This window comes from Gavia stellata, chromosome 2 (assembly GCF_030936135.1).
Source record: "Gavia stellata isolate bGavSte3 chromosome 2, bGavSte3.hap2, whole genome shotgun sequence".
In the NCBI taxonomy this organism is placed as follows: domain Eukaryota; kingdom Metazoa; phylum Chordata; class Aves; order Gaviiformes; family Gaviidae; genus Gavia; species Gavia stellata.
Window position 1 is genome coordinate 12,822,354 of NC_082595.1, and position 15,130 is coordinate 12,837,483.

Consider the following 15,130-nt stretch of genomic DNA (forward strand, 5'->3'; position numbering starts at 1 on the left):
TTTCTACTTGTACAACAGGTTAAGCATCTATCAAAACCGGCACAACTAAATTAGCAATTTTCCCATTTTTGATATGCTGGGTGATAGACAAATTTTCATTTATCTGTTCGTGTTTCTGTGAAGGATTGTGACAGTGATCTGCAACGCTGAAGAGAGTCATGTTTCAGTTTCCTGTATTAGAAGTGCAGCCTTGTTTTGGCTTAAACCAGTGCAGAAATTGTTAGTGTTGGCAGGGCCTGTGACCTGTAACCTAGTCCTACAGGGTGCTGTGGCCCTTTGCTATGTGACAGTTCCTTTAGGCCAGATCCTTTGACTGATGCTGCTGTCAGGAGTGAAATCCTGATGCTGCTATTCTCAGTAAGGCCTCAAGGGGCCAAGGACTCAGTTGCTAAGTATCATACAAGAAAGGCTTAGATATATGTACAGCTTTTACATTTGCATTTGCCTTCAAAGAGTGACTGGCTGTATATGCTTTTCCCATTTTATTCTCATGCTGTTTTGTTTGGTTTTTTTCCCCACCAGCATCAGAATTAGTAAATTAAAAGGTTTTAAAAGTTTAAAGTGATACGTATATTCATATCTCTTCATGCTTTTCTTAGTTCATTTGTATAGTTCCCATTAATCTTAAGATCTCTGTACATGCATCAAGGAAATAATATACCCTGGAAGATAAATCTCTAGCATAGCTGAAGATGGAAAAAAAAAAAAAGGATCTTTTAAGTCTTACACAGACCATCAGAGTGATTGAACTCCTCTTCCTGCTTGTCTCGTCAGGTCTATAAACAGAAAAGCTTTCTTACCATGCTGGCATTGAGCAGACATTATCTTGGGTAACGTTCTTCTCATTTTAAAATCCTGCACGTAGAGCTTTAATGTGTCTTGATTAAGTTTACTCAAGAACAGGATATACAAATCCTTTTCTTTCTTTTTTTCGCTACTTCTTCTTTCCTTCCTGCAAAAAATCAAAGAAAATTCAGCCCTTCTGGAAGGAGATACTGTAGAAGATAAATAATCTGTGTTTTATAAGCAGAATCATATGCCATTCTGAGTAGGGGTAGGAAAGTGCTTGTACAATCTGTGCCTTTTTGTCTCTGCCAACAAATTCTGAAAAGCTGTTTACCTGCTATTGAGGATGTGAATTGCATGTCAGAAAAGCAGTTCAGATTTCTGAAGCTCTGTGGTTATCATTGTCACACAGTGAAAGAAAATGCCAATGTAGATCTTAAATGTGGACTCTGGGTTCTTACAGAAAACTTAAGATATTTTTGGTGTTCTTAGTTCTCTATGTGATAGTGGTTTTTTTTTTTTTTTAGGTATTTACACTGCATTTTGTTAAGGAGAGGCAACTATACAACTTGCTAACTAACTAGATCAGGCACACCTGTTGCCTATTCTAAAGAAAAGACCATCTTGTTTTAACAAGATACTATGAGCAGGAGGTCTGTATGGAAATGGTGAAAATCCAAGTGATGGGGAAAGTTGTTAATAGCATCAGTCTCATGAAAATGGAAGATACAGATCTTCCTTTTCTCAATAATCAGGTGTAATAGTTATTCATGGAGGTTACATGGCATTGTTGCAGATAGCCTTTGTATTTCTTGGGCCAGATGATAGATTTAAAAAATTATTTCTTGGGCAGTGTCAGATTCCCCATGTGCACTTTTGCTCTGTGGGTGGTCTGCCAGCCTGGATTTGAGGGCTGAACTAAAACTTACCACTTTCTTTCCCATCACAGCTCTAAATGGATTTACACTTCAGAAAAAATACTAACTGGCTTCTGATTCAGCTGATGAGCTGGATACCAGTAATTGGACATTGAAAATACTCATCATGTTGCAAATAGCTGTGTCTGTGGCACAATTTTGAGTCTGTTGCTTGCTGCTAGTAAGGAGCTCCTTAAAGAAACACTGTGCAGAACTGTTGCTTCACACATCCTGCGACAGGTTGCTACAGTTCATACAGGTGTACACATGACCAAACACGTTTTGAGCCCTGTAGCAGGATATTTTCTTATTTGGAAGAGTTTGTATTTGAATAGGTGAGACAGAAACCAGGTAAGGGAAAGTGGGGGAGAATCTAGTTTAGATTTATGATGCAGAATTACCAGCTTCTTCACCATTGCCTGCATGTCATTGTTCTCAGGCTTCTACGGGACCCTTCTGTTCTGTAGTATTGTCATAAACTAGTTTGCAGTGCTGAATAATAGGGTTAAAAAACTATTGTGTTTACTCTTGCATTTACTCATATTGCATTTCATTTATTAGGATATATTAATGTAGCACATTGTGATTCATACTACTTATGAAGGTAATCCTTCCCTGCCTTCCACCCACGAGCTCCTTGCTCTCAAAAATCTCCAAAACCAGTTATCCAAAAAACCCATCCATCAAGTTTTGGAAGGTGGAGTTTTCTGGTAATTAAAAATGTAATAGTTTTCAGTAAATATTTTTGCTACAGGCCTATGATATACATGAGCGAGTTACCCAGTTGCTTATAACTGACTGTCGTCCTGGGAATTGTTATTATTCTAACAGATTACTTGGAAGTACTCAAAGAAACCTTTTGCATTATTTTAGAAATAATTTTTATTACTGGGGAGTAAGTGTGGCATATTAGTTCTTAATGGTTGTACAGTGTAATTATTTCTTTGTTTTGTGACCTTTAGCAAAACAATGATGAGGTGGTGTGGGAGGATCACCTGGATAATTGTGTAAGAAAACCAGATAACTCCTTAGAGGCCACGTGTATATCTGTGCTATCCAATAGGAATTAAAAGTACACCTGTTTCCTGTAAACACAACCGATCAGTCTTTTTTTTCTACCTGCAGAATTGCTCAGATTCACACTTCAGACAGTAATATGCTGTCTAAATGACTCGTAATCCATGCAGATTGTGCTTTAGATTTCTAATCCTATCTGACAGTAGCAGCAAATATCAAATTGATGTTATATATTCTAACAGCCATTTGAACATTGTACTAACAGACATGGTGTAAGTAAAGCTAATTGATTCAGCTTTGGTAAACACTTTCTCAGTCAAATTGACAGTATAACCATGCATAGTCTAGCTCACAAAGTTGATTAAACTGCTTTAATACAGCACTAGGGGTTTAAATATCACAACTAAGTTAGTACAACACAACATGTGGCAAGAAGCCTCACACAGGTGAGCAGATTGGCCAGCTGCTCACCTAGGAGAGCTCTTCATGCACAGTCTGAATAGAGTTGTTTAGATGGTTAGACCTAATGTTTATCTTTTCTACTCAATTTGGCAGTAAATAGATTACTCCCTCTCCCCCAAAATCTGTATTTGTAATTCTCACTGCTGTAGCATCTAACTGCCAAATGCGCACTTGATGTTTTTGCCACAACCAGCTAAGCTTAAAAGAGACTTCACACAGCCATCTTTCCTTTGATGTGTGTGGTAAACTTGCTGCTGTTCAGTGTTCTCAGCTTTTTATCAGTAGGTTTTAAGATATGTTGGTGATACCTATGATGTATATAGTTTTTGGGCTGAGCACAGAAGAAAAAGGTATACAGGAAAGGAAAACAGTTTAGAAACTGGTCTCAAAGTAAGGCTTAGTGGCATTCTTTGAACTGAAATTTACACTGATCCAATATAATTTTAAAGGTATTTTGACAAACTTAGTGAAACTGCTGTAACTCCACAAATTGTGGTAGTGAGTTAAATCTCTCCATCTAAGCTTGCATAAGCCGGATGCAGCTAAGCTGAGATACGGTTACAAAATTGGAAGCAATTACGTTTAAGAGGTAGGAAGTTAATACATCTCAGTTTTTGGTTACACTGCTGATTTAATTCAGTGTCAGTCCGTGCTGCTGTTGAAAGGAGTGATCTTGGTTTTTCCCATCATGTCTTCCCAGTTTAAGTGTCTTATTCCTGCTTTTTTTTTTTTGTGCCAGCACTAGCATCTTTGGTAGGCCCACTAGGCCAAGGAATTGGAATTGATCTGGATTAAGGGACAACTAGGTGAATAAAAATCTAATTGTGTGGTCTGAGTCAGAGGGTGGTGGTTAAGGGTTCATACTGTGTGTGGAGTCTCGCAGGGATCTATATGGGGACGTGTCTTTATCAGTGACTGGAGCAGGCAGTGTGGTGCATGCTCGTCATCTTCACAGGTGACACCACACTGGGGGGATGACCAGGTGATACGTTTGAGGGAAGGGCTGGTAGTCAGGGATTCCTAGAAAGCAGGAGGAAGGGTTTGTTGAGAACCTGAAGATACTCAGCAGGGACAAATGCTAAGTCTTGCACTGGGAGGGACGAGCCCCTGGCAGGATACAGGCTGAGGACAGAGGGGCCCAGGGAGCAGCTCTGCGGGAATGGCCCTGGTGATGCTGGCAGACAGCAACTGCCTGGCAATGAAGTTGGCCAACAGCATCCTGGACTGTATCACCAGGCACATAGCCAGTAGATTGAGGCAAGTGATTATCCCCCCTGATTATTCAGCACTTGTTGCATCACATCTAGGTACTGCGTCCAGTTTTAGGCCTCTGATACAGGGAAGTTGCTGATAAATTGGAGCAAGTTCAGCAGAGGCTGCCGTGATGGGCACTTGCCCTGCTGGGAGAGGCTGTGGGAATTGCGCCTGTTCAGCTTGGGGAAGAAGTGGACTCCCAGGGCTTACTAGGAGGTTATAGAGAAGATGGAGTTGGACTCTTCACAGTGACTAAATTGAAATGGGAGTGATTCAGATTAGATACAAGGAAAAGCTTTTTCACTGTGATGGGGTTGCTGGAGACGTTATGTGGTCTCTGTCCTTGGAGGTTTTCAAGATGCAACTGAATAAAATGCTGAGTAACCTGATCTGACCTCCCAGCTGAGCCTACTTTGAGGAGAAGTTTGTACTAGAGACCTCCTGAGGCCCCTTCCAGCCTGAGTTACTGTTTTTTCCATGGTTCTGTGATCCAGCCACCCTCTAGCTGAAAATAACGCTGTCAGCAGTTTGGTGGCAATAGAGGGAGAACTTTGTTCTTCCTTTTAAAACTGAAGATTTACTCCTCCTACCTGAAGATAGCCTTCAGTGTGTAAACTAATCTCTCTTACTTTCTGTTGCAGTAGACGAGGGGAGCACATGGTGGGTTATTTTGACTTAGTTAAGGAAGAGTAATATGTTAGAGGAATTTAACTTGTTTGCTAGTTGATGGTTAACTGTGGAGTGGTTTGAGTCACATTTAAATCTTTAAGTGCCTTTCAGGATTTAATTTTTTTTTTTTTCTTAGTTATTTTTAAACCGTTTTCTATTAAATGGGTGTATTGTGTTTCTAGAGACTTGCCCTCAGTTTATTTTGATTTTAGTTGTAAAAACAAGCAGTTCTTCCTAGTGGCAAGCTTGAGTCATCACATTACTTGACTCTAAACAAAGACACTGTATACAAAGTTTAGGTGGCATGGACAGTTGTCTCTTCTCACGCTCATTAACATCACCATTTTCTAACAGTGAATCCCACAAATTAAATGGAAGAGGAAAAAAAAAAAGGTTCATTTATGTTTTTAAAAGCGGTGGTGCATATGTAAAACGAATGCAGATTATGATTTCTTCCCAGTATCCATTGCTTGAATGAGTCAGTTAAGTCTTACTTACATCAGAGGGAAAAAGGAAAGGGTAAGTCTGCTGCACTGCCACTGAAAGTATCACCAGATCACTTTGGTTTTCAGGATCAAAGTATGTATTTACAATTGCTGATTAGAAAGCCCATGTATAATAAATAGACCTAAAGCTTTAAAAGCTCACTGGAGGTGCCTGCTTTTGCTCTCCGGGATTTTTCCTTTAAATAATGAATTATTTCCTGTAAACCAGGAAAAGTACTACAAAACAGCATTATCTTAAACTTCACCCAAGACCTAAATGGGATTGTGTCATTTTCAAAAACTTAATGTGGTCATCTTTGTAGCCATACCTGAGACTTTCAAAATATTTTTAAGATGAACAATTTTAAATTGTATCTAGTCTTCTCTCTAGTCTTGGAACAGTGAGGCCTGTGTATGTCATCACTATATTGCTCCATTAAAATATTTGCTCACTCTGAGCCATTGCTTTATTTCTCTTCCTGAGTGGTGAAAATGTGCTTAGCTTAGTGCTGCTTTATGATTTCCTGTAGTTACCTTCCATTCTTTATGCTGTCCAGTGTTTCTTTCCCTGGTACAGGTTTGTATTACTGCTGGGGCGAACTATTACTTGTTTCACTGAATGGTAATCCTACTGTTAGCGTTGTTTTTATATTGTAACGCTGAAGAAGAAAACTGTAAAATTACCCTGGTGCTAAATTATATTGTCTTAAGAGTGGATCTGTTCTGTGCCTGGCCATAGTTTGCTCTGCTTACTGAACTTGTCAGATCACCATGAGTAAAACATAAGTTTTATTTCTAAAAATACAACAGAAAAAGTTGACATTGTTTTATGTTTAGGTTTGGAGTGTTTTAAGAGACTTATGTAAGAGGCATTTAATTTCAGTTTCAGGCTCTTGGATCAATACTTGGATTATGTAAGATTAGTACAATAAATATATAATTGAAGGTTTGGGATTTTAAAAATTATTTTTTAATTTAAATTTTTACTCTGAGGGATCTATTAAGATACTTGAACATAGGTGTCTAAAGCCATTTTAAACTCTCTCGAATATTATCTGTGGCTCCCTGCAGCCACTTTAAAATGGCACATATTCTCCTGTGCTGTATCTGCAGTCAGATGTTTTGGATACGTCAACCTAAAATGGTCCCAGACACCTGTGTTTGGATGCCTAAATTGCCTTCTAACGGACTGCTTTTTGTCAGCTGTTTTCAGATGATTATAACACATGATTACCTTGCTTTGGTATTTTTTGGGAAGGGGAGAGGAGATAAATAGCCAGCTGAGAACTTTGGACCTGTAGAATACTACAAGCAGTACATTTATTTTAAAGAAACCCCAAAACAATAAAGCAACCACTGGCATGTCTTGGGTATGTTAAGAAGAAATGTTAATAATTGAACTTTGAAACACAAATGTAGCTTGTAATGGTCACTTACTGTACTAAACAGTAGTAGCTATTAATTGCTTGAAACGTCAACCTTTTAACATTAATTTCTGTTTTATCTTTAATTACTTGCTTAATTAAAAAAATGCTTTGCCCTTTGCACAGATTTTTTTTAAGCTCTATTTATTGTTAGTATTATAGATGCCAGAATAATTCTGAACTGATTTGTGGTCTGGCTTGAACCTGTACATGTGTCAGGTGAGGCTGTGGGGTGTCAGATGAGACTGGGGGGGTGTCTTGTTTTCATTTTTGTTTTTCTTATTCTATCGCCCTACAAAACATGCCAAAACAAGGAAGGTGACTGGGGGTCTATGCAAGATAGACTTAAAGTGTATGGAATTGGGTTTGAAGAATTCGGTTATATCAGAGTGTAATGTTTTATCACTTTTGTGGAAAGAACTATTAGAAGTGGAATGACCGACACACAGGCATGATTAAAGAAAAATAAAATAATGAAGTGTTGCATTTGGAGACAACTGAGGTTGCCATGAGGATACAGGCAGGCTTCATTTTGAGATAGTGTCTGTAGGTTGTTTGTAAAAATGGTTGTTGTTGGAAGAGCAGATGAGGTGATCTGTTGTAGGTAGTTACGTGAAATACTACCTAATGCTGAGCTTTCATTGTTTAATTTCTGATACATGTTTTATAAAGTACATTTGGGTTGTGCAGCTGATGGATAATTTAGCAGGTAGAAAATTGCTAAATCTTAGAGAAGTTATTAACGTGTCTGTATTTTTGCATACAATATTCACAGCCACTTTTTGTCCTTGCTGGGAAGCTAGAGGAAGTATAAACTCAAGTTCCGCATGTCCCAAGAATCCACTAGGAAGGCAGATTTCGGCCATGAAGATCCCAGGGTAGCCATTTTGGAGAGCCTGTCGTCTTATGACATGTTAGCAACCACTGTGAACATTGCCCTTTAACACTCTGTATGTGACACTTTTTAGAGTCTGCTTTTATTTCTTCCTTTATGTTCCCAGCCTACAGTTGGTTTAAATCTTTAAAAGGGAATGATTTCCTTGGTTTTATCATATACGAGGTAATACTAGAAAATTTCAGATTAGAGTAACTATGAAAGATAGATTTCAACTGAAAACATCCTTCAAAAAGAACTATATAATTTATGATTTGTTGTTGTAGATGCTGTCTTCTAGATTAAATAGTGCTGTCTTGCTTAAAATAGAAATAATTCTAAATCTTATTTAAATATGAAAATAAACTGTATTTGTTGTCAGTATATAGTAAGTTTAACATAATGGAAGGCAGTAGGCTTTTTCAGTTTTCTTAGACTGCAATTGTGTTTTAGTAAACTTCTGTTCATAGAAAGTATGCTTTTCCCCAGGACTTCTGTAAAAGTTCTAGTAATACCAATATCAGCAACAGAAAATCTAAAGCAGAGCTGGTCAGCAAGCAAGAGGCACTCCCAGAGAAAAAGCAGATGAAAGAAGGTGAAAAAAAGAATGAGTAATGTCAGGATTATACTTACAGCTATGTGAAAGACACAGACATGTAGTACAGTAGGAGAGGAGCATAATTTTTTAAAGAGTATAAGTAGAAGTTACTGAATTCAAACTTAATATCCTGTCAAGTTACATAAACTGTAGTCTTGTTAAACTCATCTTTTCTTTCAAATACTAAGGGAGGTTGCTAAGGGGTGAGGGGGATGTCAAGTGAAATGGCTGCAGTGGTGTTATGCAATAGAGTTAGTTTCAACCTACGCTCTGCTTCTCTGCAGAAGAAGTTGAAGAAGAGTCTGAAACTACAATTGAAGTTGACTTGACTGATAAACAGAAACATCAGTTGAAGCACAGAGAGCTCTTCCTTTCTCGCCAGTATGAGTCCCTTCCGGCAACGCATATCAGGTAAGAACAAGTAAATATCATTTATCTGTCTATTCTGTTGAGGTGGATTGCCTGCCAGTAGCCCACCTGCTTGAACACTTCAGACTTGATCTTGCAAAAGGATGTGATTGATCACAGCTGAGTTGTGCCAGATTGTCCCATGAACTGCTTTAGAACTGCCTCTGTTTTTTCCGTTTGTTACTTCATGTCTGAGCCTTGGAAGGGGCAAGAGTCTCAGAGCTCTGGCTTGACAATTAGAGCATAAGTTGATAATCTGGTATAAAATCAGTCTGTTGTCTGTTGCTATTTTGGAAGAGTTGTTTTATTAATTATTCTGCTCACCAGAGGAACTTTGACCGTTTTGTCTGCCCAGGGAAACCACAGATGGGTTTGGAAAGGAGACAGTGACTCAGTGGTCAGATCTGCGGTTTAGGGCTGCGCGCACCTAAAAATAAAACTACCCCGACTTAATTCAGTAAATGTGAAGAAGTAGTCATGATTGAGTTTGGCTAAATGTTGCAAAAGCATTTCAAGTATTCTTTTAAATTGCCCTAATGCTAATGTAGGAAGAGGCTTGCTAAAGCTCAAAAAGGGTTTGTTGATGACTTTCTGTAAATGATGTAAACGCTCATGTCATCTCCTATTTAGCAGTCAAGCAAATTCTTTTTGGGTGGGTGGGGGGGAATGATGTACCCAGAAATGGAAAAGAAAGAGCACAATGACAGCGGGGAGTGTAGTAAGTGTAAAACAAGGGCTCCTATGTTGTATTCCAAAGGAATTTTCATTTTCTCATTACATTTAGGTCCCCTCAACTGTCTCAGACCATAAATGATTAGAATCACAGAGTCACTAAGGTTGCAAAAGACCTGTAAGATCATCAAGTCCAACCATCAACTAACACCACCATGCCCATTAAACCATGTCCCACAATGCCTCATCCACACGTTCCTTGAACACCTCCAGGGAGGGTGACTCCACCACTTCCCTGGGCAGTTTATTCCAGTGTCTCACCACTCTCTCAGTAAAGAAATTTTTCCTAATACCCAGTCTAAACTTCCCCTGGCACAGCTTGAGGCCATTTCCTCTTTCCAGCTACCAAAAACCCAAGTGTATATGCTCCAATAGGAGAAACACTTTGCATGTGCATATTTTTTCTCTCATTGGCAATTGCATGGCTTACCTTTCTCACTGCCAACATAAAAACTGGAAGTTGGAAATTTTTTTATTAATTTCCTGTGCTTGATTCAGGTAGTTGTTCTCTGACTTTGAGAAAGTCATTTAACTGTCAAATATCTGCTTCTCCAACTATAGCATAGAGATGATAATTCTGTGCAGTTTCTTTTACTTACTTTGGCATTTAGATACTGAAATAAGGTATTCTCTTCATAGAGAGAAGATTACATAGAAGAAGTATTTTAAATGGCTTCTCACCACACAACTCAGGGAGCAAATACAATAGAGGTTCTCCAGTACACACTTCACAAAGAAGCCAGAAAAACACGTGAATTCATAGTACATGCAGCACTGCACAGCAGGCAAATGCAGACTGATGACTTGCATCTACTTTTCAGAACAGATGAATGCTGTAGGGCTGTGCTGTCACGTGTTACTAAGACCTTTACCAGATGATTTCTGGAACAAGCTTTATGTAGTCTAATGATGTTTTAACAATCTTAAGTCTATTTTAAAAAGAAACAAGAAGGAAAATATACTGCAAAATATTCCTTATTTAGCTTTTTAACTTATTAATGTTCAGATTCTGTGATTCTCAGTAGTTTTCATAACTTTTATTAATTAGCTTATCCTGTAAAAGAGGATAGAAATGTTGTGAAGGTGGTACTCCTCCAACTTTCTCCCATCAGTACTCCAGAATATCCAAAGATGGAGATCCCACAGTCTCTCTAGGTGTCTGTTTCAGTGTTTGACCACCGTCATGGTGAATTTTTTTTTCCCATTATCTAACTGGGATTTCCCTTGTTGAAACTTTCTGTCCATTGCCTCTTGTCCTGTCACTGTGCTTCTCTGAAAGGAGTCTGGCTCCGTGTTATTCATGTATCTTTTCATTAAGTAATTGAAAACAGCAGTTGGATTTCTCCCTTCAGTTGTCATACATTAAGAGTGAACAAATCCAGTTTAGTATCATCTGCAGACTTGCTGAAAATGTAATCAGTGAACTTGTTCAGATTATTAATAAAGGTGTTAAACTGTTGGCCTCAGTATCAGCACTTGGGGAGTGCCCCCAGTAACCAGCTACCAGCTGGACTTTATACCACTCACTACAACCTTTTCAGTCTGGTGGTCCAGCTAGTTGTTTTCCAACCTTATTGTCTAGTTACGTAGTCCATATGTTACTGATCTGGTTAAAGGACACTATGGGACACACTGCAGGCCTTGCTAAAGTCAGGGTAGATGACATTCACTGCTGTCATTGGTCTACCAAGCCAGTCACATCCATATAGAAACCTAGCAGATACTCATGCCATAAAAGTCTGAGTAGCTCCATTCTGTGAGCCTTTGCTCTTACCACCTGCAATTTTAGCCCCTAGATAGGAACAATTTGATTTACAGGAGAAAATAAATGGTACAATGGAAGTTCTTTCAAGAGTAAGAATATGAAAGGTCAGTCCCTTTGGAAGGAAGAGGAGAAAGCTAAAAGTGATTTTAAGAGAATGGAGGAGGCTGAACCATCTATAGTTGCTTTTGGCAACAGAGTTATACTGCCAGCCAGACTTAATGAACGCTCTTCTTCATTAATGGTCACACAGTAAATGCACCCAGAATTCATGCAGATGGCTCCTGTAAGCAATGTCAGTCCCACAGAAGGGCTAGTTGAGCTGAAGTGCTGTATACTTTAACTTGGATTTTCGGAGAATTGGGTGTTACGAAATACAGCATTTTGGAAAGGCATGAGAAGGCACAAGGGGGGAAAAAAAGTTGAAAGTTGTCATAAAGGTGGAAAGTTGCCAGTGTGGTAAAATTCACCATAAAACTTAGCATGTGGTGAAATGGGTCCCTTGTATAAAAATCTGCAAATGGTTATCTTACTGTAGAGGTGCACTGGGCTATTTGACTTGGGCTTTAAATTTATTTTTCATTCTTAAGGTCTGAAGAGTTAATAGGTGATAAACACGTTCAGATTCCTGTAAAAGATTGCATTAACTTGTAAGATCATTTGTAATTGCTTTTAAATTTAATACTTCATATGAGTTGTGTAGAAGAATTTATTTATCCATCAGGGTTCATCTTGCCATTTCATTATCTTTGCTTAGTTCTTGTTTGCTAATAACTGTGTTTCAGTCTTGGGGTTGTGTATTTTTGTGTTTTGTTTAATTTTTTTTTCAAGTGTTTGGAAAACATATATAAGCCAAGGATTCTCAGATCTCGTAGTAAAATCAGGTGTGACTCTTTTGGGCTGCTCTATACTGCAATAACATGCCCTCTCCTCCGCCCCTTTAAAATGCTATCATGGTGGTGATTTAGTTGGTTGATACAGTTTTGTGGGTTTCTGTTAGGGTTAAAGAATAAAGTACTACTTTGGCAAAATTCTTTCTTATTTACAGCAGCATAACAAATATTTATCTTGAGTGAATAAAAATGAAATTTGCTAAATTACTTCTGTTCAACAATCTTTCTGGTAAATTAGAGTTTGAATACAAGTTTTTAAGAGTCCTTCCCTCGGACCAAAGAAGAGCGGTGTGGGATTGTCATGACCTCTTTATTTGCTCTTTTACCTGATTCAGGCCACACAATTTTGTGCAGTGACTGTTGACGTGATCGCAACTGTTTGTGCTTGAATTAAATTGCATATTTCAGTGACACATCCATGCTTGATCAAAAGATTTTCAAGTGATGGGTAATTTACCGTATTCTTTGTAGTTTTATCAGTTGCTAATTATGTGTGTTTGTACCACTCTACTTTTTTTAGAAGTGCAGGGATTCTGGTCCCATAGTATTTTTCTTATAATTTTTTTTTTTTTTCTCCTGGAGGCTGTGTTGTCACTGAATACTTTTTGCTTTTCTTGGATACAATGTCAAGATGCTGAAATTCTTGCTGAGTTTGATTTCTGGACTCAACATGGCTGTGTATGATACCTGTGCCTTATGTGCATGTTTGTCATTATGGAGATTATTCAAATAACTGTAATAAATCTACACCCTAATCTTTAATGAGGAGTATTTAATATGTCACTGGATGAACTAAGTGTTTCTTATATTTCTGAGAGGATTATATTTGTTGCTTGGCATAAGCAGCAAATTCAAGCTTTCTATGTAACTATGGCCTTAATTCAGAAAAACTTTCTGAACTCTTGGTTCTGAAACCTTCAGCTCTTTCTAACATACAAATCCTCCTTACACATACCCTTTATTTTAAAGGAAAAAAACCTCACAGTCCCAAAACTATCTTAAGATGCTCTTGGCTTGGTTTATTACTTCTGTTCCCACACAGAAAGGACTTTATGAGCCTTTTGAAGATTGTGATTGCATAAGATCATTTTATTAAAAGCTGATTAATATGATTGGGGAGAAGGTGAGTATTTTTGCAGAATGTCTGTGTTTGTGTGACATTAAAGGGCTTCCAAATAGTCTGATCATGAGAAGAATTCTTTAATTTTATCAAGAAATTTGGAGCCTCTGCATATTTTTACATGTAAGCATACAAAAAATTGTACTTAAACTTCTAAAGTATCAAGCTATAAGAATCTTGGTTTTCCTCTGTTCTGAAATTGTTCCCTGTATTAGTTTAATACATTTTTACTCTCTTTTTTTTCCTGTATCTTTTGATATCATTCTTATCAGTAATGGAGTCCAGAACACGGTGTCTTGTTTTTCAGAGTTTGGTGGTTTTTGGTTTTGTTTGCTTATTTGGGTTTTTTTTTTGTTTTGTTAAATTATCCCCTAGCTCCTGCATAGACTAAAGTAACTTTGGTTGGTACCACTTTGTACACGTACCACAAAAAGTAGCATAAGTAGGTGCAGTTTATAAAAACATGTAGTGTTTACAGACTGCCTATAAGAGTGTGGTGGTTTTTAGATGCATAATAAATGACTCAGTTCTGTCATACAGCTTGCTTTATGCTGTGCTTTCTTCTTCATGATCTCATCATGAGTCATTAATACTGCTACTTCAGACAACTAAGGTGTATAGAAATACTTCTTTCTGAATGTGGGATTCCTTAATTTAAAACACACCAAATGGTCTGAAGCTGAAGACAGATAGGGCAGGTCATTTTATAGAAGAAATGTTGTGACTTCTTAAGGGAAGGCACCTTAGGATTTAGTGGTATTACTTCAGGATTTCTAGTTTTGGCATTTTGGGCAAACTAGAAGATTCTGGCATACAAGGGGGGGGGTATGTGTATGCATTTATATACCTCATGTGTTTGTGTGTATATATATATATGAGATAAAAATTAGCTGAAATTTGTAAAGGCTTACTTTGAGCCTTATAAGCCTGATTTAGTTTCTGGCATAAATCAGCCTGGATAAGCAGTGAATCTACTTTGCGTAGGCATGTACTTACCTGATGATTTGGATTGTTAAGAAAGGAATTCTTCCTTTCTGGATTGAGTTTATTTAGAGCAAAGGGACTTTCATAGCATGTCTGGGTTTTGTTGGGTTTTTTTTTCTTTTTTTCTTTTCCAATAGAATTTGGAGAATTCTTACACGTATTAAGATGAAGATTCAATCTAGGCCAGAATCTTGTTTGCAGATGTGGTCAATAGCCAGTACTAGTAACAGTATAAGAAAAAGTGTATTTATTGGTGCAAGGTTGTCACTTAAATACCTGAAAATCAGTACATATTTCCCTGTAATGATGTAATTACAAAGTAGGTGTCTTTCATATAGTGCAAAACTTGCAAGTTCAGTTGCATGGAGTGATGTGCATTGCTTCTGAGCTGGGCAACTTTGTAATGGCACACTGAAAAATCATTCCTAACCAGCCTCCTGTGTTTTTGTTCAATACATGTGCGTTGCTGCTGCTGTGCTAAAAGGTAACAATTTTTTTACTTTTTAGCATGAATTAATCCCTAGAGGAAAAATATCAATGACTTGAGTTTCCTACAGTAGTTTATAGAAAGTATATACACGGTTATGCTTAGTTTGAGATATCAAAACATGTAGTTTTACTGTGCCCAGGCCAAGAAAACATTTACCTCTCTCCGTGACATGCAGTGCATTGTTCTTTCTGCTCAGTGTTTTCTTGCAGACCCTTCTCAGCTACAGAACACAAGATTTAGTCAATAATGCAGGCT

General features: G+C 37.8%; 1 protein-coding gene across 2 annotated transcripts in view; it reads left to right on the plus strand.

The window, feature by feature from the left end:
• MTA3 (metastasis associated 1 family member 3) overlaps window positions 1-15,130 on the plus strand; it is a 138,466-nt gene that overhangs the window by 13,741 nt on the left and 109,595 nt on the right. For both annotated transcript variants that reach the window (XM_059829796.1, XM_059829804.1), the window contains exon 4: window positions 8,771-8,897. In XM_059829796.1, coding sequence (XP_059685779.1) covers window positions 8,771-8,897 — 127 coding nt within the window. The remainder of the gene's footprint in view (window positions 1-8,770; window positions 8,898-15,130) is intronic.